This window comes from Ahaetulla prasina, chromosome 7 (assembly GCF_028640845.1).
Source record: "Ahaetulla prasina isolate Xishuangbanna chromosome 7, ASM2864084v1, whole genome shotgun sequence".
Classification (NCBI taxonomy): Eukaryota; Metazoa; Chordata; class Lepidosauria; order Squamata; family Colubridae; genus Ahaetulla; species Ahaetulla prasina.
Genome location: NC_080545.1, coordinates 27,165,365 through 27,191,229, shown reverse-complemented (window position 1 = coordinate 27,191,229; position 25,865 = coordinate 27,165,365). Strand labels below are relative to the sequence as shown.

The window sequence follows — 25,865 nt, the reverse complement described above, 5'->3', positions numbered from 1 at the left end:
ATGTTGAGTTTCAAACCAACTTTTGCACTCTCCTCCTTCACTCACATAAAGAGGGTCTTTAATTCCTTTTCGTCTTCTGCCATTAGAGTGGTATCATTTGCATATCTGTTAATATTATCCCGGCAATCTTTATTCCAACTTTTGATTCATCTAGCCCTGCTTTTCTCATGATGTGCTCTGCATATAAGTTAAATAGGCAGAGTGACAGTATACAGCCTTGCCAGACTCCTTGCTCCTTTTGAACCAATCAGTGGTTCCATGTCCAGTTCTGACTATTGCTTCTTGACCCCGATATAGGTTTCTCAAGAGACAAATAAGATGGTCTGGTACTCCCATCTCTTTAAGAACTTGCCACAATTTTGCAAAAATAAAAAATGTAAATTCTGAACTTTCTAGCCACTACATTATGATGCAGTGTGACTATGGTATCTGGTTATCATGCCCTCTTTTTTATCTTGTATCAAGAACAGGTGGAAGACCAAAGCTGTGAATAAATACAGTTATGTATGCAATATTAGGGTTAGGAATTAGGCTAGTATTAGGCAGTAGGAAGAAAAATATTGTATAAAATCTGCTTGAATTTCTACTTAAAACCGCCGAGAATACTTACTTTGTTCCCACTGTTTTCACAGATGTTGTTTCAATCAAGTTTGACAAACATTTTTTTTTGTTTGTTTTGAATCAACATTTTTTTTAAAACAAAACCTTCTTCTTCTACCTCTCATTACAGAAGATGTAAACAGTCTTCATATAGCAACATAAATATACCATTGATTCTGAAATGTGATTTCAATTCTATGTTTATGCATTTCTAAGAAACAACATCAGGAAATAAAATATGCACCACACATTGTAAGCCTTCCAAATTTATTGTCACTAATTCTGTGGCAATTCTCTACTTCCTACAAATGGCATTTTCACTTACAGCAAGTGTTATATACACAGACTGAAGACATACCTTTATTGTAGAAAATACTGTAAAAAGAAACTAATAGAATCACAAGTCATACACCCAATATGAGTGGGAATCCCCATTGGGACAGACAAAATACATGCCTTTGCATACAACAATGGATTAAAAAGAAACAATCTTCAGCCTGTATATTGTGAACTGCAGAATTAAGGGATTTGTTACGATTTTTTGAAAGGTGTACAATATTGGGAACGTGTTGTGCGGATATGTTCTAACTTCCAATTCAATGGGGTAACATACAATTGGAGCTCATACTTAGAAGCCACCCATACAATTATATATCCTACTCTACTCCATAAATAGTTATTGTCGGTCATACTGGCAGAAGGAAGAGGCTTTACACCTGTATGCATATACATGCATAGGATGTATGCTTTTGACTGGAATAGCATCTTAGTTATTTTATTACAAGTCAACATAAAAATGATTGCTTTCCCCTATGGAAATTTTCTTATATTACTTGGTAAAATTGTTTAATTGCTGGTTAACAGTACAGGGAATACAATAAAAATATTATTGTTTCTGTGTCAAACAATCTCATAATTATTTACATCAAACAAATTTAAAACTATTCTCAAACACTCTAAATCACATAGTTTTGTCAAAACATTTTGGGGAGGGAGGGGTAAGGATACAGTGATCTTGGTTAAGCAGTTTAAAACCTCATTAGTAAAATATATAGGCACATACTTCACATGCCTCAAAATAAATGGACTTACTAATATTTGTTTCCATATTTTAAAAAGTTCATAGACAAACAGTGGAATCCTTTGCATATTTATGCAGAAGTCTAAATTTAAGAAGATTTACTATCGAGTATCCTTATTTAGGATTGCAACTTTAGAAATGCTTGTTATAAACATTATGAATGAAATTCATACCAAAATCTGTATTAGTTTAAATCTGTATTAGTTTAAATAATAGAAGAGAGTGGCTAAAACTACTTCAACCTTCCCTTAATAAAGAAATGCTAGCACCATCAAGATAATGATTCTAAAGATCCCTGGTAAGTCGTTCTTTTTAGTAACTAAAGTTATTTCTCAAAGAAAAGTTGTTATATACAAACCGGCATACTTTAAATTTTACACAATTTATTTTTTCTTTTGCAACTTAGGGAGAAAAAAAAACCCAGGATCCAACTGAAATTACACCTAAAACTCAAACCAATTTTATTGTAAGTTGGAAAAGAATTCTGGTCAAAGGGAAAATCAACAGTGAGTTCCCACAGAGGCAAATGTGGACATTTCACGACGTATCGTACTAAAAGGGGAAAGTTCAAGCTCTGTGGTATATTCATTGTCATTATCGTCACTTGTTACTGTAGAAGACTTCTGAATGCACTCATCGCAACAGCAACAGCAGCACTCCAAAACAGCTCGGCTGAACGGTTTACAAAGACAAAAGAGGAGTACTGGAGTCACGCAAGATTTAAAGAACAAGAGAAACTGACTAATCAGATGGAGAAGGTCCATCGTCTGCTGAGATACCCCTGTGGACATGTAGGCAGTGACAATATTGCAAATGTTTTCTGGAATGGTGCAAAAACCGTATAAAATGGTCAACGCTACCACTGTGCAGTTCATTTGGCTCTCCAGCTGAATCTGCCGCTTGTTCCCACGGGTGCAAGCTTTTTCCACCTTTCGGATTTTCCTGGCAGTCACCAATGAGCAAGTGATGGTAAAAAGTGTTGGTAAGCAAAAGTAACAGCCGAAGTACCACCAGAGCCTTGCACCATCATATGTAAGCGCTAACACATATATTGTGTCAGGTAAGTGAGGAGAAACCTTGACCACACATCGTTCCACAGGCGGGTTGCCACTGATTTCAGAGTTTTCTTTAGTCAATTGGCGCAGAACCACTTCAGGAAGAGCCAGCAGTAAAGCTCCAATCCATATCACAGCCAGTTTGGCTGTTGTAGATGTGCAGTTTTCAATCATTTCATAATACATCTGCACGTTGGTGGCAGCACGGAATCGGTCTATACAGAGAGCACATAATGTGAAGGTTGTTATTCCAAGAGATGCTACCTGGATAAGGAGGAAAAATAAATAAATCAGAATTTAGATATGAGGATCGTGGGATATACACAATCTGATACCGAACACAAAATATCTTGACTTCCAGAAAACTACCAGCCTAACCTATAAACTTGTTATAGGATAATGTCTCTTTATTTGTGGAGCACTTCCTTTAAAATTTTATTTTTATTAAATTTTTTCTTAATATAAAATACGAATGAAAATAAAGGCAATTGGGAAAATAAGTAAAGGGAAAGAGGAAAAGTCTGGGGGAGAAGGAAGAGGAAAAACCAGTGACTTCCAACTTCTCCTGGTGCATTAAATTACATTAAGGTGCTTTTTCAAAAGTCAACTGGATTTTCTTTATTTTGTTTGAAGACGTTTCACTTCTCATCTTCAGAAGCGTCTTCCGTTCTGACTGAATGGTGGATGAGAAGTGAAAAGTCTTCAAGCAAAATAAAGAAAGTCCAGTTACCTTTTGACAAAAAACGTTTGGGACAATCATATCCCAAATGACTGAGAATCTCCATAGACGGTTACATAGTAAATTCATAAACTCAATTTTTCACTTCCATATAATGCTATTAGCCATTTCTAGAACAACCTATTTTAATCATCACAACCCAAAATTAGAGGTTTTGTTTTTTCTCTTTTGAGCAGAAAGTCCAGAAGCGGTTTCTGAGTGGAAAGAAAGCATGATACATTCTTTTCCTTAATCAACACAGTTAACTTTCCCATCACTGCCAGTTCCAGCACTTTTTCAATCCATGGAGCACTTCCTTTAAATAACATTCATATTAACCAAAATAATTAAAATACAAATGGTAATAGCTTCAATATATTAGGAATTAAACAGAGGTGTGAAAAAAATTCAGGCAGACTAAAAGCTTAATAGTATTCTACGTAGTATTCTATTAAGATGGACCATAAGAAAGGCTGAGTGTCAAAGATTTGAGGCCTCTGAACTATGGTGCTGGAGACGACTCCTGCGAGTCCCTTGGACTGCAAAGGTGATCAAACCGGTCAGTCCCAGAGAAGATCAACCCTGACTGCTCTTTAGAAGGCCAGATCCTGAAGATGAAACTCAAATACTTTGGCCACCTAATGAGAAGGAAGGACTCACTGAAGAGCCTAATGCTGGGAATGATTGAGGACAAAAGAAGAAGGGGATGACAGAGGATGAGGTGGCTGGATGCAGTCACTGAAGCAGTAGGTGGACTCCAGAGGATGGTAGAGGACAGAAAAGCCTGAGGAAAGTTGTCCATGGAGTTGTGATGGGTCGGACATGACTTTGCAACTAACAACAACATTCTATTATTTGTTTTAAATCTGACACCATGATCATTGGGGCATATAACTAAATAAATAACACTGAATAGGGAGCCAGCCACTTGTCACAGTTTGTACAGGATGCATCTTGGTCCAATAAAAAGGTATTACCTGAATTGAAATTAAAGCTGATTCTATTCTGCCAGCAGCAGAAAATCAGTGTAATTGCATTTTTTTTTTCAGTTCATGCTCTGCTGCTCTGCTCCTTTGGCATATTATCCTGTCTGTGTTAAAAAATGACCTAAAACAAGCATCTACCATCAGATGAAAGCAAATTCCAACCAAGAGCTATTTAAAGAACACAGTGCTACCTTTTCCCCAGTTAGATCATTAGTCCATTCCATGGAATGTCATCTGTTCCCAAAATGGACCACCTTTTGCCATGCAGGGTCTGAACATAACAAGGGCAGGGGGAAGAATCGAGGATTGCAAGATGAGTAGAATCAAATCACATACGCAGGTAAGGATGGGCTTGGGGAAAAAGGGGGTTTGTGCATGTGTGTGTTTGCTGTTATGTTATCCATCTCTTTCCCACCAAGAACGCCGGGCAATTGGTGTCAGCTTCATGGTCAGAGGGTTGTAAAGGATGCAAAATGAGACTGTGGGGACTCAGGTGCCCACTATGAGCCGGCAGTAATTAGCAGATCTCCTGTAGTTATTTGAGAGAGGTGGCTCTCCAGATAGTCTGGCCCTTAACTGCTTAGGTCTTGAAAGGTCAACCACAGCTCATTAAATTATTCCCAGGGGGCAACTTGCATTTAGAGCGGTTATTTCATTTCCTCTGTTTGCAGTATTCCTTGGGCCAGTCAGCAGCCTAGACGGTTGCACAGGCAATCCCTGATAAAGCACCTTGCATTTATCATAATAGGTTGAAATTCAAGCATGGCTAACAGCCTGAATGGTTCAAGAATTACCGTAGCTGGCATATTATCTGTAGCTGTATGAATATATTCTTTGCTACAGCCATTCGAAGCCCAACTCTCAAAGGGAACAAAATAACTGGATTTTACCAGCTTGATAATTGCACTTAACTTGAAAAGTTCAGAATTAGGATAAGAATTAGAATAATAGAGTTGGGACACTTCTAGTCTTCTAGTCCAATCCCCAGTTCAAGCAGGAGATGTTGTACCTTTTCAGACAAATGGTTACCCAATCTTTTTTTAAAAACCTCCAGTGTTAGAGCACCCACAACTTCTGGAGGCAAGCAGTTCCATTGATTAATTATGCTCACTTTCAGGAAATTTCTCTTTATTTCTAGGTTTTAGGTTTGCTCTCTCTTTCATAAATTTCCATCCATTGCTTCCTGTCCTGCCTTCAGGTGCTTTGTAGAATAAGTTGACTCCCTCTTTTTGGTGGCAGCCTGATGGATTTTGGAAGACTGCTATCGTGTCACCCCTAGTAAGATTATTCCCACCAATTTCATTAAAATGTGAAACAATGTAGGCCACATAAATAATCTCATAGGTCATTGACATAGGTCTCAAACAGTAGTTTGGTAGCACCACCTTCTAGGTACATCCAGACAGGAAGGAAGCTGAAACACGTCTCTACCATGGCCCAGAGGAATACTATGGCTAATGCTACTGAAGATTGATAATAGAACTAGCAGTGTCATATTCCTTGAATCTAGATTCTTGCGTAGTTATTCATCAAAGTGAACAAAGTATTCTCAGTATCATATCCTAGATGGCACTCCACTTGAAGTAGGTGGGATGTTTTATCCAGATATATCTTGCACTTTAAGAGTATTACCTTCACTAAGAATGAAAGATTGGAAGACTGGCTTATAATTATAAAGATGTTCCAGGATTAGGGATAGTGTTTTCAGTAAATGCAATATGACTGCCTTCTTTAAATACATCCCTCACTCAAGGAAATAAGAACTCTCTCATGTAATTATAGATACAGCCTCATTCTAGCCAAAATTAACCAGCAAGAAAAGATTAGAACAGATGTCATCTCTCATCTCTAAACATACCTTCCTATGTCTCGCTGAAATATAGCACCCAGACACCAGGAGTGAACTAAATTTTAGACTGAGAATTATGTTGGGATATGAATTTCATATGCACCTATGGACCCGCAAAACTGTTTCAAATGGGCTGTTATTACTCTCTGAATTGTAAGTTATTGAAATACAGGAGTCTTTTTCAATTTGGAACTCTCCATATTTTCCAACTATCAAAGACGTTTGGTGGCACCTTTTCAGACGTACAAATTTAATTAAAAGGCATCACTTTTGTGAAATACAACTACAGTTAATTAATGTTTATAGCTTTCAATTAAATTTGAAAAGGTACTACCAGACACCTTCTGATTTTTGGCTGCCACAGACTAACACATCTCTTCTCCTCCATTCCATACTTTCTAAGAATTTGAAAACTTATAATTGGAAGACATGGAGAGAATCAGACTGGGGATAAATCAAAGTTGTCAGTACTGTTGCCTTTTCATACTTAACAATAATGTCTGACATCATTTATTGTATAAACTTAGAAAGGAGTTTAATTCCAAGGAAGAACATCTAGAACTAATGTCTATAGCAGCAAGTTAACAAATGTAGCTTTTGTTGCCCTCAAAAGACTGCTGAGTTCTGTTTTCTTCTGTCAAAGACAATTCCTTTCTGTTTTGAAATTACACGTATGTTGGGCAAATACAAATGTTTGTGAACCATTTTAGCCAATGCCAATTTTACTTCTTTTCACTTGCATGTATAAATGATCCCAAAACATTTCTAATACCAGGGTGAACAGAAAAACAAGGCTGATCATTTGGTCAAAATCTCGTTGGCAGGCGAGATTTGTAGGCTTGTTGAGAAGCATACATGGATCCTGAATCTTTTATAGAGAAAAAAAGAGGGATTTAAAATGATCTAGTTTTATTGGTAGGAAAATTGTCAGTTATAATTTCATGTCTCACTGAATGTGCACTGGAAGTTCAACCTATTCAGGTTCACTTTGACATTTCTAAGAAATGCTCACATATTTTGTAGGTTTATTCCACTAGTCAAGAAACTTCTTTTCATTACTGTGAGAAAAGATGAATATAACGAAGAAATTTCACTGCTTAAATTTGTACGTGGTTTTTTCCACAGCACTTACATATTGCCCAAATCATCAGCTTTGGGCAGCTCAGAATAACATATGCAAGAACAATCATGTCTCACTTAATTTTTTATTACTAAAATGTCCATGTTCATAATGGATGAAATCCAAATGTGTTAAAGAAAGGACATTCTCTGAAAAATGTTGATTGGGTCACTCAGGGCTTCAAAACCTTGCTGAGCACAAGTTGGCAGCAAAGAGACACAGAAAACTCTACCTCTTTGTTGCCAGTGTCTGGTCAATCAGACCTTTGCAGTTCAGATAGGGTAACCTTTGGCCATCTAAAATTTCTTTCTCTAGACCAGGGGTCTGCAAACTTGGCTCTTTTAAGACTTGTGGACTTCAACTCTCAGCGTTCCTCACCCAGCAAAGCTGATTAAGGAACTCTGGGAGTTGAAGTCCACAAGTCTTAAAAGAGCCAAGTTTGCAGACCCCTGCTCTAGACCAATGTCTTGGGGGGGGGGGACTTCTAGGAATTGAAGTTCACATATTTTAAAAGTTGCTAAGGCTGAAAAATATTGCCTCCATTTAGGTCTAGCTGATTGACATTGTAGTCTGTATGGATGTGGGGAGTATAAAGAAGCATCACTACCACATTGCTGTTTAACACTGCTTAGCTAATAGCGTAATCTACACCAGGTGTATCAAATTCAAGACCCAGAGGATGGATCGGGCCCATGGGGTGCTTAGATCTGGCCTATGGGGCCGGCCTGGAAGCAATAAAGGACCGGCCCACGTGCTCTGCCAATAAAAACTGAGCTCTGGGGGAGGCGTGCATGGTCCCTCCGAGCTCCATTTTTGCTGGCGGAGGGCTGCAGGAGCTATCACAGCTGAAAATGGGGCACGCCCCCCCCCGGGCCTCATTTTCGCTGGCATAGGCCTATCAAAACAAAATAAAAACAAAACAAAAGGAGAAACAGAGAAATGTTTCCCTGTTTGCATTTGAGCATATAAGAAGGGATAGGAAAGGGAAAGGGAAAGAGGAAAGAAAAAGAAAAAGAGGGGAAGAGGGGAAGGAAGAAGAAAGGAGAATGAAGACAGAAGGAAAAAGAAAAGGAAGGAAGGAAGGAAGGAAGGAAGGAAGGAAGGAAGGAAGGAAGGAAGGAAGGAAGGTTGGTTATAATGAGAGTGAGGGAGGGTCTCAGGGAAGTCCTGCCTTAGCATTTGGTACCACAGGTGCCCCCAACATGAGTCCCATGTCATGCCCACCATGGTCACGCACACCCCTGGCCACCCCCACCATGGCCTTGCGAGGTCAAACACAACCCTGATGTGGCCCTCAATGAAATCGATTTTGATGCCCCTGATGTACACTAATACACACAAGAAAAATATGGTTTAAAAAACATACAGGGAGCATTTTAAAAGTTATGCCACAAAGCACTTCATGAAGTTTTAACATTACTTATATTAAACCTCGTTACTGATCTGTCCCATGATTTACTTCAAATCAGTTGTAAAATTAGATGAAATGCAAATCACTGCCTTACGAATATTAACCAATGTTAAATTGGATTAGCGAAGTTCTGTGCTAAATGCATGTTTGTAGTGTAATAAGCTGATTAACCTGCACGCTCATAAATTGATCCTGATTATTAAGTGATAGATCGCTAAAATTACTGTACATTTATTGTCATTAATGTATCATATACCTTAGATGTGAGCCAATAACTGAATTAGCATGTCATTAAATAAGTTGTCACTTTAACACTACTGCTAATTTAACACACATGCTGCTGTATGGCAATGGCACCGGCTTTGTAAGAACTAAGCCGTCACATCATAATTTTTTTTAAAAAAAGGTTTTAAAAAACAAAACAAAACACATAAACATAAAAACATTTTCAATCCAATTACTGTGTGTCGGTGGGGTGATTACATATCTCTTGTGCACATTCAACACAGAAATACCCTTAATTCATCTGATGTTACATTACCTCCGTCTAATATCTGATCTTTTAATTAACCAGTGGCTATAACCTTTCATTCTCTCATTCCATATACATGTCCACAAATATATATTTTATCTGATAACATCATTCATTCCATCATTCTAAAACCTTTCATTTTAATATTTCAGTTAATAATAGTCTTTCTCTAATCTTTACTAACATAAATTTCGTTCTAGCCATTGATAAAATAAATCCCATATCTTATAATATTACTTTTCTTCCTGCTCTCTAATTTCAAATGTCAATTTACTCATTTCTGCACATTCCATTATTTTCCTAATAATTTCATTTTGCAAAGGTATTTTCTCATTTTTCCAATTTTTAGCAAACACAATCCTAGCTGCTGTTATAATATTTACCATCAGGTATCTCAATTATCTACTATATATTTCTGCTGTCACATCATTACTGTAACTTCAGCTTTCCATCCTTCCAAGATCGGTAATATGAGGACTCAGTTTGTTGGGGCAATATGCTGACTCTGTAAATTGCTTAGAGAGTGCTAAAGTGGTATATAAGTCTAAGAGCTATTGCAATTGTGATGTCGTCACATTATTTGTTTGAAGTTGTAATCCATGATGTATATATATATACTGTGGGTTAATTCTAGAAAAAGCATGGAGTAAAGCACTTGGGTCTTAACTTGGGCCTCTGGTGGCTCAACAGACTAATGCAGTCTGTTATTAACAGCAGCTGCTTGCAATTACTGCAGGTTCAAGTCCCACCAGGCCCACGGTTGACTCAGCCTCCCATCCTTTATAAGGTAGGTAAAATGAGGACCCAGATTGTTGGGGGCAATAAGTTGACTTTGTATATAATATACAAATGGATGAAGACTATTGCTTGACATAGTGTAAGCCGCCCTGAGTCTTCGGAGAAGGGCGGGATATAAATGCAAAAAAAAAAAAAACCTATTCTAAACATTGCTTGTATTTAAGCATCAATTCATGGGAGCAGTTTCTTTAAAAACAAGAACACTAATAGAAAGAAAACATATTTTAGAATAAATGAAGCAAGAAAATACAAGTTTTTCTAACTTCTTACTAATTTATAATAAGTGCTTTCTGAATTACTACAAATATAAGCAATCTTTCAATTAGAATAGACTTTATAAAATATGGCTTTAAATTATTGATTAAAAACCAGTTCAAAAAAACAGTATAAAAAAGAGGTTCCAAATTAAAAATAAAGATGCAGCAAATGAATATAATTGTTCTAACAGCAAATTAAAATTCCACAATGCATCTGGAAATTAAATTGCTGTTACATAATTCTTTCATGTTTTATAATAGCCACATGAAAATTAACAGAAAATTGGGTTTTAAGTCTTTAAAGAGATTCAACAAAATGTTTTCCATCTTCAGTAGAAAAAACTTAACAAATGTTAATTAACCAAGATCAAAAGATGCATGCTGACCATAAACCACGAATCAAGTGCCTTAATATATATTTATAAATTCATGTATGCAATTAAGATGAAATCCACATTTTCCTTTTTATAGTTCTTTGTTTAGATTTATAAGAACATGGTTTCAACATCAGCTGCAATGTTACTTCAGTTTCTTCCTCGTGTGTTAAGATCTGGTTCAGTAGATTTATACACTTGATTTACAATTTCATTGAGCAATCTCCTGAGCATAAGATACAGTACTAAATTAGTGGTGGAGAGATCTACATTTTTGAAAGTTCATTAGATTAGTCTCTCTCTTAGTGAAACCTACCTCACACAGATGCTGGTGAGGGTAATAAAATGAAAGGAGATTCCCTGGTAAGCTACTTTCACCTCATGGAAGAATGACAGTGTGAAAACTGAACTAAAACAAAACAGGAAACATATAATTGATGCATGAATGCTATGATCAAGTAGACAAGAAAACTTGAGAACTTTCTATATTGCATTTTTCTTGCTTAAAGACCACTGATGGTGCTCATGGAAAGCATTCATTTTATAATCCTATCCACCTGTTTAAAAACACCCATATATCACTGTGAGTGTGAAAAATGACCTGAAGGGAGGTAATATTTCTACTAAGCCCCTAATACCAGGATCAAACCATAGTTGCTGTCATCTAAGAAGTTACATATGTTTTGCAAAACTGCAGTGGCATTATGTTCAATTACATTATTTTTGACTACCCTACCTATTTCAAAATTCCCTTTAAATTAAAAGTTTGTCACAAAAGAATATAATAAACACAAACAAGAAAGCAAACCTTTGAAGTTTTCATTGTTATCTCTAGAAAATAATTGGAATACACTAAATTAGATATTTATTTGGTAATATTTCTAGCCCAATCCCTTTATTTGGGAGGAATACAACAGTCTTACATATTGTAATAATGTTGTATATATAAGATTGTAATAATATAATAATATATAATTATTATATATTATATATTATATATTATAATAATATATATTATAATATATATTATAATTATAATTATAATTATAATATTATAATAATATTATATATTATATATTATATATATTATATTATATATATATAATATTATATTATATTATAATTATATATTATAATAATTATAATATAATATAATATATATTATTATAATAATATAATAATAATATATAATATTGTAATAATATTATATATATATAATATTATATATATATATATTATATTATAATAATTATAATATTATATATTATAATATAATAATATATAATATTATAATATATATTTATAAATTCATGTATGCAATTAAGATGAAATCCACATTTTCCTTTTTATAGTTCTTTGTTTAGATTTATAAGAACATGGTTTCAACATCAGCTGCAATGTTACTTCAGTTTCTTCCTCGTGTGTTAAGATCTGGTTCAGTAGATTTATACACTTGATTTACAATTTCATTGAGCAATCTCCTGAGCATAAGATACAGTACTAAATTAGTGGTGGAGGGATCTACATTTTTGAAAGTTCATTAGATTAGTCTCTCTCTCAGTGAAACCTACCTCACACAGATGCTGGTGAGGGTAATAAAATGAAAGGAGATTCCCTGGTAAGCTACTTTCACCTCATGGAAGAATGACAGTGTGAAAACTGAACTAAAACAAAACAGGAAACATATAATTGATGCATGAATGCTATGATCAAGTAGACAAGAAAACTTGAGAACTTTCTATATTGCATTTTTCTTGCTTAAAGACCACTGATGGTGCTCATGGAAAGCATTCATTTTATAATCCTATCCACCTGTTTAAAAACACCCATATATCACTGTGAGTGTGAAAAATGACCTAAAGGGAGGTAATATTTCTACTAAGCCGCTAATACCAGGATCAAACCATAGTTGCTGTCATCTAAGAAGTTACATATGTTTTGCAAAACTGCAGTGGCATTATGTTCAATTACATTATTTTTGACCACCCTACCTATTTCAAAATTCCCTTTAAATTAAAAGTTTGTCACAAAAGAATATAATAAACACAAACAAGAAAGCAAACCTTTGAAGTTTTCATTGTTATCTCTAGAAAATAATTGGAATACACTAAATTAGATATTTATTTGGTAATATTTCTACTAAGCCCCTAATACCAGGATCAAACCATAGTTGCTGTCATCTAAGAAGTTACATATGTTTTGCAAAACTGCAGTGGCATTATGTTCAATTACATTATTTTTGACTACCCTACCTATTTCAAAATTCCCTTTAAATTAAAAGTTTGTCACAAAAGAATATAATAAACACAAACAAGAAAGCAAACCTTTGAAGTTTTCATTGTTATCTCTAGAAAATAATTGGAATACACTAAATTAGATATTTATTTGGTAATATTTCTAGCCCAATCCCTTTATTTGGGAGGAATACAACAGTCTTACATATTGTAATAATGTTGTATATATAAGATTGTAATAATATAATAATATATAATTATTATATATTATATTATAATATAATAATATATATTATAATATATATAATATTATTATAATTATAATTATAATATTATAATAATATTATATATTATGTTATATTATATATATTATATTATATATATATATAATATTATATTATATTATAATTATATATTATAATAATTATAATATAATATAATATATATTATTATAATAATATAATAATAATATATAATATTGTAATAATATTATATATAATATATAATATTATATATAATACATTATATATAATAATGCTCAGTATTACATATTGGAAAAAAGAACCTAAACACTAAGTACATGCTTGATGGACATTACCTTACAGATGACCCCCACCCAGTCAAAGACCTTGGAGTTTTCATATCAAATGACCTAAGTGCCAAAGCCCACTGCAACTACATAGCAAAAATGGCTCTAAGAGTTGTTAACCTAATCTTGCGTAGCTTCTTTTCCAAAAACACTACACTACTCACCAGAGCATATAAAACATTTGCTAGACCAATTCTAGAATACAGCTCGCCTGTTTGGAATCCTCACCACATCTCTGACATCAATACAATTGAACGAGTCCAGAAATATTTTACAAGAAGAGTTCTCCGCTCCTCTGAAAACAACAAAATACCTTATACCACCAGACTTGAAATCCTAGGCTTAGAAAACTTGGAACTCCGTCGCCTTCGACAAGACCTAAGTTTAACTCATAGAATCATCTATTGTAATGTCCTTCCTGTTAAAGACTACTTCAACTTCAATTGCAATAATACAAGAGCAACCAATAGATTCAAACTTAATGTTAACCGCTTTAATCTAGATTGCAGAAAATATGACTTCTGTAACAGAGTTACCAGTGCTTGGAACACATTACCTGACTCTGTGGTCTCTTCCCATAATCCCAAAAGCTTTAACCAAAAACTTTCTACTATTAACCTCATCCCATTCCTAAAATGACTATAAGGGGCGTGCATAAGAGCATAAATGTGCCTACCGTTCCTGTCCTATTGTATGTTTGTTTTTTTCTTCTTATATACATATGCCCATACTTCCTTATATTACCTCATATATATGTCTATATACTATATAATCTTTTTGTGTGATGCTTATATATATTGTTGTGACAAAATAAATAAAATAAAAAATAAAATAAAGGTATTTCAAAAAGCCAATCATTCAATATTAAATTATTATTAAAAAGTTATCCTTTAGCATCCATAAAACAAAACAAACTGAATGAGATTCTGAAATAAAATTGCTTAGTTTGTTTATAAAATGCCATCAGTACTTGCAGGCCCATCAATCTCATGAGGAAGAAGAACAATCACAGGTTTTCTCTTGACGATTGGACCATATAGACCAAAGGTCTCCAATCTTGGCAACTTTCAGCCTGGCGGACTTCAACTCCCAGAATCCTCCAGTCAGCAAAGCTGGCTGGGGAATTCTGGGAGTTGAGGTCCGCCAGGGTGAAAGCTGCCAAGGTTGGAGACCTCTGACATAGACAGATTTGGTTCACCAAAGGGACATGCAAGTGCTATCAAAGCCATGTTCCTCAGCTCATTAATGTTTTTATGAAATTGCCCTAGAAAAAAAAAACCTACTTCTTCCTTTTCAGTTTTGTCACATAGACCTAACCCTTGTTCTGCACAATAGTCAGTTAAGATGAATTAGAAATACTTTAATTTATTCGTAAGATGACTAAGGAAATAGTAACCATATGGAGCAAAAGAAGAAATGGATTTTGTGTTTATAAGTACTTCCTGTGGCATGGAGTGCATTGATCAGCCAAGATGCACTTTACATACTGGGCATCATGCCTTTGGTAACCTAAATAAATCTGCCACATATTGAAAACAAACTTATGTTTATTTCATACTGCATCCAGTTTGGGTTTTCTCAGTTGAGGACTATACTAATAGATATCTTTATGATCTTTAAATTCACCATGTTTCTTAGCTTACAGACAATTACAGTATTTTGTTATTTCAGTCTATAACTCGCAATTTGAACTCTATATAACAATAATTATTAATAACTGCATAGCTTGATTTTAATACAGTCTTATTTAATATTGCCTTAAAATATTTAATTAACATAAATTATTCCAAAGTACCAATTTAGATAAATGTCATTTTGAAATATTAGGTAATTTCATTATGCTTGTACATCTTATATCTACTTTTTGTTATTTTTCTGTTTCTCTCACTTTTATTCTGAATTTAAATACGATAATAGAAACAAAACAAGCCACGTCTACAAGAAAATTGTATTATTGAAGAAAGCTGTATTATCCTACTCTATAAATTATTGAAGTCAGACTTCAATGTTATACCTGGAAATAAAATCTAAAGTATCCCATTGTGCTTACTTCTAAGTTGATTATAAACTTCTTGGAGCAAAGTGCATATTAAAAAATTACACATATACTACTAGCATTAAGGCAAGGGAATGATTATTTGATGAGATGGCTTCATTGTTTGTAGCATCTAATATTATCTCCTTGCCCCTGAATCATAATACTAATGCTTTTAATTGTAGAATTTTTGTTTATATTGCTATTTTATAGTTTTTATTGTATACTTTCCAAGTTAAATTGTGTGAGATGGGTGGCCATATAAATATGAAAAATAAATAAAATAAATAGATCACTTTAATGATGCCTTTTGTTAGACTTGCCATCAGCCTTTTGTATGACAATGCTTACTTAATAAGCATTTTTTTAAAAAGATCTTACATTTAGGTTACAAGGTGATTCTTTAAGTTAATTGCTCTGCAATATCAAATTTCACAGATTTGTCTGTATCGTAAGAACATAGCAGGTAATACCTGAAAATGGCAAAAATTGCATATTTTCCCTCCACTTTGAAAAAAAAAATCACTTCCTAGTTTGGAAGATTAACAGCATTACCATATTCACTCTCAGTTTCAAGTAACCCAAAAGTTTCAAGTAACCTGAAAACTGAAGCAATCAATGGCAAATCATTCTGAACTCCACTAACACTGTTCATAAACTTACTAGGAGAGGGGTGTCAAACTCAAGGCCCACGGGGTGCTTAGATCTGGCCCGTGGGACCGCCCCTGGAAACAGCAAAGGACTGGCCCACGGTGCCTCTGCCAGTGAAACACAATGCTGATGCGGCCCTTAATGAAATCAAGTTTGACACCCCTGTACTAGGTCTTAAACTGAGGAATACTTTTTTTCTTAGAAACTATGAGGCCCTCCAGAGATTATTGAGGTACAAATTCATTATTTGCTTTCATTATTGCTGATGCAAATTAAGGCCTCTACAGTAATGCTACAGTAAAGTTCATCAATCTCTAGAAGAGCATTATTATCCTGCTTTACAAGGGATTAGATGAATATATGAGAGATACATCAACTAAGGCTTATTTACCTTCAAATGTTCAGAGATAACATGCCTCTAAGCGGCAGATGTTTGGGATTAAAAAAATAGGGGAGCATCTTTTTCACGTGGTGTTCTAGGACTCTACGAACTATGATGAAATGTTCTGAGCTCAAAATGGCCATTGTCAGTGTTCTGAATATGAAACACAACATACGTTATGAAAGATTTGTTCCAAGTGTGAAACAAAACATGGTTGTTTTGAGAGGCACAAGTTCAGCATGAACAACAAATATTTTTTTCTTTGAATTGTTCCAACTACAAAATAATTGCCTGGAATTTTCCAAGTTTGGAACAAAACACATCTTCTATAGGATGCATAGAATATCTCTACTCCCATTTTTTTCATTTCTTACTAAAGCTATTTGTTATACACTATTGAACATGATGCCATGTGAACAGCATGATTCAGCAATACTTGTTTTAATATATTTTCAATATACACCTGTACTTTAAAATATCCTTGACCCAACATAAAATAATTCTTAAGTTTACATATTAATTTAAGCTAACACACCAAGTTCAGTGGTGAGGAATTCTGGGAGTTGTAGTTCTGTGAAAATGAGACGTTCCTCATCTCTGTTTTATCCCCATTATTGCTGTCAAGGTAGAAACCCTCCAATATAAAGTGACAGATGGCTACACTGACATCTTAAATATATTAAATGGCTCTAGGTCTGTCATGGAAAAGGTCATGTTTATTCCATGCTTCTGTGTTTTATGGGAAGTTCTACAGTTAGGGGTCATATCTTACAGGCAAGCTTTTAAAGTTACAAATCAAAGTGATTTATTTGGGCAATGTATTTTCAAAGCATTGCACTTTCCGCTATAAGAGGACCAAAAGGGAAAAAAATACACACCTTATTTTCCATTCCTTGGCATGAATGCAATTTAAATATAATTCAGGAAATATTTTTTTTTTTTGCCTGACTAATGGGCTTCTAGAAATGGACTTTCTAAGGGACTACGAGCATCCTATTTCCCTTCATTTACCCATCTGCTGCTAATTAAATGAATGATATCAAGCATACTGTCACATGCATAGAATCATTTCACACTATCAACCAGATTTAATGGTTTCTTTTTTTCAGGAAATAAATAAACAGACAACCAAGCAGTGGAAAGGATTCTGTCCAAGCTGGATAGCAAAATATCCCTTGCCAAAAGCCAAGGATTTAATCAGAACCTGGGATATTTAAAAAAAGTAAAACAAATTTAAAAAAAAAGCAAGGGACCCAAAATTAAGTTAATATTTTAATACTTTTAGTTTACTTGAATTCTTGTAATTTTAATCCATTTTATGACTGTTATTATATGTTGATGTAAGCTGCTCAGAGTTGTTTGAACTGTGAGATGGGTGACAAAGGAATTTAATAAATAAAAATAAATATAAATTAATATTGTGAATATTGCAACAATCATGTTTGTGTCTTTCATGCTATAAGACCGTCTCTTTTACTCTATCAACTTCCACTTGTAGAAATAAATGAGGTAATTTCTTCTGTAGTAAATCTAAATCTGATAAGACATGTAACAAGGATTAATATTTTCTTGGTCCTTTTTTGTGATATTTACATCATACAAAACTAAGAACTCTATATTATATTTATGCATATAAGTTTGGATGTAAATACTTGGATTGGATCCAACAAAGATTTGTTTAACTCCATCTATTGGCCTATAATACGTGGATGTAAGCCTACACCCTAGTAAATTGAAAGTTGGAAGCAAATGTTAGTTTTTAATGCAACTTGTTTCATAAAATAAAGACAAAAGTCTTATATTATTTATGCCTAATCATTTCTCATTTGTAAATCAAAAGACAGTGGGAAATTTTTTAACTTTAAATGCATCTCTTCAGTCCCTATTGAAGGTTGCACAACCGTTTTGATTGAATACATAAAAATTAAGCAATCTAGTACCTTCCAGATGTTTGAGATTCCAGCCACAATCAGCTGCAACCAGCATAGCCAAAGGCAAGGGAGAGTAATAGATTGCATGCCCTTGGAATAAATTACTGGAGTTTGTAGAACAAGAATAGACAATGCCTATACCTGAGATCTTTGAAACAGAGCTGAATATCTAAACATAAATCTGGCATCATTTAACTTATGTATGCAATGCTTTCTTCAAGCAGAACTATTTAGCAGATTGAGAAAGAACCATACATATTCTTAACTCAATAATACAACAATAATATAAATAGTTCATCTTGAATTTAATACAATGATTTCCATTATGAAGGACAAAATTCAAAAAATGAAAACACACCCACCAGATGTAAGGAAGCAGTGCATCCCCAATTTTGAAGGGTCTGGTAGAGCAGGGCTGTCAAACTTGTGTGACATTTTATGACTTTTTCCCCTTTGCTAAACTGGGGTGGGCGTGGCCAGCCCGTGACGCATCCGGCCCGCGGGCCGTGAATTTGAAACCCCTGAGGTAGAATCAATAGTAAATATCTGTAAATATGAAAGACCAAAGCAATGGGATTCTGATTCCAATTCATTAAGAAAGCATTGGGCCCATGATCCCAATCTCGTGAGCCTCTACGAAACTGCAGGTAGGTGACATTTATTGTTACTTACCTCAATGTAAGGTACAATTTTGCAGGAGAAATCCTCCAACAGCCACTTTTTGGTGAGTTCTTGGAAGATCACCAGAGGCAGGCAGAAAAAAATTATAAGGAAATCCCAAAAGGCTAAGTTGGCCAGCAAAGAGTTGGAGATACTCCTCATATAGTAGTTATGGCAGACAATGCACATCACTGCCATGTTCCCCATTATCCCAATGCCAAAGATTATTATTGACAAACACATGACTGCATAGGCACCATAGGACTCCTGAGTCAGGGGGTAAAAAGGGTTCTTTACATGAGGTGGTTGGAAGGTCCCATTTCTGAGGGCAGCAGGTTCCCTTCCTGCCATATGACTGGCTGAGCCATTCAAGGGTAATGCCTGAGGCACAACATTCCCCACAACTCCACGAAAGGGAGTTGTCTGACTATCCACTGAGATATTGAAGACACTGAAGTGGTGCCTGTTCTTGAAAGTTTTACTTTTTCTTGCTTCTCTTGTATCTTGGGTCTCACCAGTCCCCCGCTTGCTTCTTGGATATTTCCTGCGCCCAATTCTTGCTGAGCTCTTCTCCCACTCTTCAGCCTTCAGAGCACTTCTGGTCCTCAAGGCTACAGAAGAATCTCGCCTCAAATGACTTTCGTCTTTTTTTTCCAAGTGACCCCCAGCCTGATGCACACCTTCTCCATGCTTGACAGTCTGAGTGACCCTCCAGTCTTTGCTGGCATCACTATAATCCTTCAATGGAGCCCAGCCCTCCTGATCTCCAGCCTTAGACTGGAGTCTGACTGGATGCTCTTTGGGTAAGGAAATCTCAGGAATGCCACCTAAGTGCCCCACAACCCAAGCTGCTCCTTGTTTGTGGGCCATTTGTTGAAGTACCGGAGGAGCTGTCTGGCACCACAATTCACAATTCTCCCGACCTTTCCTGACAACGCTATCTCTGTTTAATGTTGCTTGGGCAGAGATGCACAGCATGCCCATATGCCAAAGCCAGCCAAATGTTGCTTTTAGAAGATGCATGGTCAGCGAAGGACCTGGTACCCTCCAACCACACCCTTAGTTTTTGCCCGAGCTGGAAGAGCTGCCACTTAAACGCATTTCACCAACCTATTCCCAAGCAGAAGAAAGGCGAGGAGTCTCTTTTGTCGAGAAATAAACCCTGACGATTTCCTCGAAGAGGTATCAAGTTCGAGTCATGCCCTCAGCACATGGTCCCGCCGTTTCAAGAAGGCGCAATTAAAAGATGGAACTAACCTCCTCCTCCTCCGAAGAAGAAAATAATAAAACCGCGAAATAAGAAATCCCCTTTCCGGGCGGGAGAGTTTCCTTCTGTCCCCCAGTTAACCTGCGGGGGAGAAATCAAGGAAAGTTGCATCAATCGCGGCTTCGGGATCGCGAAGAAAGATCCCCGCTGGAGAGACACTCCCAGCCTCGCTCAGCGAGCGCTCCGCCTTTTCCCAGCGACCGTCGCCTTGGGCTGCCCCGCTTCGCCGTCCTCCCCTAGCCGCTCGCCCGCGGGCGAGGTAGGATCCTGGGGGCTAGGGCGGACGATCACCCCCTCGCCCTCGCCCTCGCCCAGCCGGTCCGGAAGCGCAACGGAGCTCTCTTAGGCACTTTCCCCGGAGGCAGGTGAAGCCCGCGGAAGGGCTGGTCCTAGTGCAGAACCGAACAAGAGCTGGAGTGAGGTTGGTCCTTAGCGGCTGGGGCGGAGTGGATCGCCAGCAAGCGCCCGAGAGGGGAAAGAAGAGGCGACTCGTCGCTCTGGAGGGAGCGCTTCGTTCGTCCCCCGCCAAAAGGGGAGCCCGCAAAGTTGCTTCCAGGGCCACCTGCGAGCAGGTTGGGAGCAGCGCCGCTCGAGAGCCGACAACGTGTTGCTCCTCCCGCCCTACCTGCGCCTGCCAGCCGGGCACGAAAAGGGGGCAGCTTCTGAATCTGCGGACGGGAGACAGCTTCGCGCGGGGGTGGGGGGTGGGGGCGAGGACACGGGGCGGCGACTGTTGTTCTGCCGCGGCCGGTGGAAAACCCGCTCGACTCCCTTTCCTTTCCTCTCGCTTGCTTGCTTGCTTGCTTGCTTTGCCTCGGGCTCCAGAGGCGGGCAAACGGCTTCCCCCGGCGGCTGCCGCTCCACCACTGGCGCTTGGCAGCGGCTTGGGAGTAGAAGTGGAGAAGGGAGGGAGCGGGAGAAGAGGCTGGAGGTCTCCGAGTGCGCACGCGCTGCGCTTCCCTGGCTTCGGGCAGTCCAGCGCTTCTTTCTCCGGAATGGAAGCCGGTGTGTGTATGGGTGGAGGGGGGATCTGCTGGAATACCTCGTTGCTTCTTGCCTCTCTTGGTTTCTAAGACAAAAGCAGGACCTTCCTCCTTTTTGTTGATATTTTGCAGAGGCGTCCTACCCCCCCACCCCCACCCACCCCGGGTAATAGAAGAAGAGCCAAGCTCATGTAAATTCGAGCCCGCCCTGGGAACGTAATTGCTCGATCCGAAACGCAGCGAGGCGAAATCCCTGGGAACCTGATGCGCGCGCGCTCGGTCGCTCGCAGCCTGGAGGGTGAGAAGCTTTTAGGTTAATTAAGGCAAGGCTCGAGGGTGGTGCAGGAGAGTCGCCTCGACGTAGAGGGAATTCCCGGTCCTTATGTACACCGCCCGCACCTGTCGTTACTCTCGGTTTGACGTTACTGGCTAGAATGAGTTCATGGAGCGGGTGTGAGAGAGAAGCACATCGTAAGGACAGCTGAGTTGACGCAAGCGAACATTTGCAAGTCTCGCTGCTACACGCTAACCTCGGTTAGTGTTAATTTCGGCTAGGTTGAGAGGCTGCACCCGCTCCTGACCGAAATCACCATATCTATAGTAATACCAACCAAGAATAGTAATACCAACCAAGAAATCTCAACAACCTCAGATATGCAGATGATACCACTCTAATGGAACTAAAGAGCCTCTTGATGCCGGTGAAGGAGGAGAGTGCGAAAGTTGGCTTGAAACTCAGCATTAAGAAAACAAAGATCATGGCATCCGGCCCTCTCAATTGCTGGAAGATAGATGGGGAAGAAATGGAGGTAGTAACAGATTTTATTTTCCTGGGCTACAAGATCACCCCAGATGGGGACTGCAGCCAAGAAATTAAAAGATGTTTGCTCCTGGGGAAGAAAGCTATGGCAATCTAGACAGCATACTAAAAAGCAGAGATATCACCCTGCCAACAAAAGTGTGTATAGTCAAGGCTATAATTTTCCCAGTTGTAATGTATGGCTGTGAAGGTTGGACCATAAGGAAGGCTGAGAGCCAAAGAACTGAGGCCTTTGAACTATAGTGCTGGAGAAGACTCCTGTGAGTCCTTTGGACTGCAAGGCAATCAAACCGGTCAGTCCCAGAGGAGATCAACCCTGAGTGCTCTTTAGAAGGCCAGATCCTGAAGATGACACTCAAATATTTTGGCCACCTAATGAGAAGGAAGGGCTCACTGGAGGAGAGCCTAATGCTGGGAAAGATTGAGGGCAAAAGAAGATGACAGAGAACGAGGTGACTGGATGGAGTCACTGAAGGAGTAGGCGTGAGCTTAAGTGGACTCCAGAGGATGGTAGAGGACAGGAAAGCCTGGAGGAATGTTGTCCATGGGGTCTCGACAACTAACAACAACAACAATAGTAATACAATGCACTTACAGAAAAAACTTAGCTGTGTTTGGTCAATGAATATGCTAAACTTGGTCTTTGTTTCTTCATGGAATGGATGAGTCCAACCTCTTGTCTGGTGCATTCAGTCCCACCCCCATTTGAAAATTTCGAAGGTGGAAAACTATTACTGATAAGAGGGGAGCCTGCTTCATTGCTCCCAATCAGTCTTCTAATAATTAGATCCTGGTCTGCTCTTATTTTCAACTTAGAACAAGTTCAGTCAGCAGTTCCCACAGGCAGGACTGGTGGGAGATTTTAAAATAGGCAAGAAGGTAGTTCTCACTACCCTTTTTGGCTCTTTCATATAACAAGCTTCTAAATTTTTGCAGTTTGTTCATACTTTTTTTTTTTTGTAACCTAAAGGAAGCCAGCTCCTTTTATGTTCTTTAAACTTACAGTGTTTAGTATAAGCCTAGTAGATGTCCTCTGAACCCTGTCATATCCTTATCCGGCCTAGAACTGGACATAGTATAATCTACCTACTGGGATATTTAATGGAATCACAGTGGAATAATAACCTTCTGTGATTTGATTAGTATTTTTGTTAGTGCAACCCAATATTGCATTGGCCTTTTGAGTTGCTGCATCAGTTTTCTCTTAGTCTAGTGGTTCATTAGTACTCCTAAATCTTCTTATAAGCCCTGCCACCTGACATACTGTAACTTCCCAATCCTCTACTTGCACATCTGACTTCTCCTACCCAAAAGCAGGATATTCCATTGGACATGAGCAAACATTGGCCTATTAATCGTGTGTTCAGGCACGATTTTGAAATGGGATTGTGTCCTGCAAAGAATTAGCCAATTTGGTATTACCCACAAGTTTGGGGGGGGAAAGACGGTTCCATTCAATCCTGGAAGTTATTTATAAAGAGGTTGAATAATCCTGGGCCCACCTCACCTGATGCTTCCTCGCAGGGAAGTGATGAACCATTTATGAATATAGGAATCCCCTGTAACCAACTGTAAGGGGTCAGTGCTCATCTCTGTTTCAAGACCATTGAGCTAGCACTGTCCAAAGACATTTCCATTGTCAATGGCCAGTATGACATCCTGGAGTGCTCTTACTCTTACCACTGCAGTGGTATCTATTTATCTATTTGTATTTGTATGCTTTTGAACTGCTAGGTGGGCACAAGCTCACCCCGTCCCATAGTGCTCAGGTCTCAAATCTGGGCTGCCAGCTTTCCAGTTAGCAAGCCCAGTACATTAACTGCTGAGCCACCATGATGCCCTATTTATGAGTATACAGTATACAGGATGAATTTGTTCAAGTTGCAAATCCAACATTGATTTTTCTGGATCACAATATTATGAGAGCTCTTGAGTCATAAAGGTGCACTAAGTCCCTTGTCCACCAAAGCAGTCTCTCTGCCATAGCTGGCTCTAGGAAACTTACATTTATTTTTTTCATAAATTCCTTTAAGATTGCAAGTGGCTCCTTTACTATACCTATATCAGTTCTAAACTGTCTTTCTGACATGGCATGGCAGGTTTTGCTTTTGAGTTTAGCATATTGTGCAAACCCTAGCCTGTTTGGTTAGTTTATGATTCAGTGTAGTGTGGGAATCGTAACTTTCTCATCTCTTTTCTTCCAGTTTCATTCTTAAGTGGCTCTTGGGTGTTTCCTGTCGTTCTTTTAATATAACAAACAAAGAATATCTTATAAAGGATGAAGCCAATAAAGGAGTAATAACTTTTGGAAATATTATTTTACCTATTGTTTTTCTTCTTTGCAGCATCATTTCTTTTTTTTAGTGTGAGTAAGGGAAGACCTTTATACAACGTTCCATCAGTTCTTTATAATCTTTTTTCTTATATTTATTCTACTGCTTTCCAGTTATACAAAGAAACCTGTACTTATCCATTTTTATTTCAAAATAAATTCAATTGAGTTAAACAGACTTGTTTCTAAATAGGTGTAAAAGTGTTTCAGAACTGAACATTGCTTCTTAGGGAAGCCACAGAGGGTTTATTAAATATATTGAAATTCCCATCTCAAGAGCTTTCAATACCCTCTTTCTCCAATTTGAAAATGCAACTCAGTAATTTAAATATGAATGTGCTTAAATACAATCACAATTTTGCTTTTCTTTTGCCAACAAGATATTGGGGGCAGCTCTTCCCAATCTCTATAGGAGTGTTCCAGATGTTGAGCCTCCCTAAAACTACAGTTCACAGCTACTGTCAGATGATCCAGAAGCACCATTTCCATTTCCTCCCATCAGGACAGCAAATTCATGACTTGCCTACAGCAGAGTCCCTGAACTGCTGTTGGGAGGAAAGGATCAGTGATGAAAACTGATTGCATTCTGCCATCATATTACATTGTAATATGTAGTCCTTGGTTACCTCTTGCAAATAGTGGTTTGAATCTACTGTGGTGGAGCTGATGAAATAGGTATCATTCAGCATGTCAGGGGTTTTTTTCTTCTTCTCTGAGTAGCTCACACTTCCTTAGCACAAACAAACGGTGTTTGCATAAGAAAGGCCAGCGAGGGAAACCGGGAGACAGAAACACATCCAATGTAGCCTCTGCTCAGCTGCTGTGAAAAGAGGTAATGAGGATAATGAGCTTCCCCTTGTGAGAATACTCTTCCTTCAACCTCCCAGAGGGGTTCACAAGTAGACGTATGTCTTCCAGTCCAGCATCTAACAAGCTTTATATTGTCAACTTGCCGATACAACTCCACCTCCAGTGTGATGTTCAACCTATTGGGCTAGGGCATATCTTTGGCAGTGAAAGGAAAGGTACCTCTGGGCCAACTGGTTGCTATGCATGGATGGTTTCTTGCTGCTATGACAGAATTGGAGCTACTGATCAGCAGTCAGGGATGATTCACAATTGCAGAGTACATCCAACAGAGAGATATACATCTACTTCCCGCTCAATTACATTTGTACTAGAGTTATAACCACAGCTTGT

General features: G+C 37.6%; 1 protein-coding gene and 1 long non-coding RNA gene across 2 annotated transcripts in view; both read right to left on the bottom strand.

Annotated features, from left to right (window-relative positions):
* The window catches only part of LOC131202398 (uncharacterized), a 33,429-nt gene extending 8,714 nt beyond the window's left edge, over positions 1–24,715 (bottom strand). Inside the window, exon 1 of the long non-coding RNA XR_009156141.1 lies at positions 20,374–24,715. This is a non-coding gene — a long non-coding RNA (uncharacterized LOC131202398). The remainder of the gene's footprint in view (positions 1–20,373) is intronic.
* Positions 866–20,378, bottom strand: GPR37 (G protein-coupled receptor 37). The gene is made up of 2 exons (XM_058191341.1): positions 19,276–20,378; positions 866–3,000 (listed from the first exon to the last, which is right to left on the bottom strand). Exons 1-2 carry the CDS (start codon positions 20,284–20,286, stop codon positions 2,182–2,184), a joined length of 1,830 nt encoding a protein of 609 aa, XP_058047324.1. The 5' UTR covers positions 20,287–20,378; the 3' UTR covers positions 866–2,181.
* Positions 24,716–25,865: the final 1,150 nt, after the last annotated feature.

Bases quoted from the DNA above. Each gene is read 5' to 3' on its own strand.
- GPR37 (XM_058191341.1), bottom strand. From the start codon at position 20,286: ATGCATCTTCTAAAAGCAACATTTGGCTGGCTTTGGCATATGGGCATG. The intron at 3,001-19,275 runs GTAAGTAACAAT...CTCCTTATCCAG, and splicing joins AAATTGTACCTTACATTGAG to GTAGCATCTCTTGGAATAAC.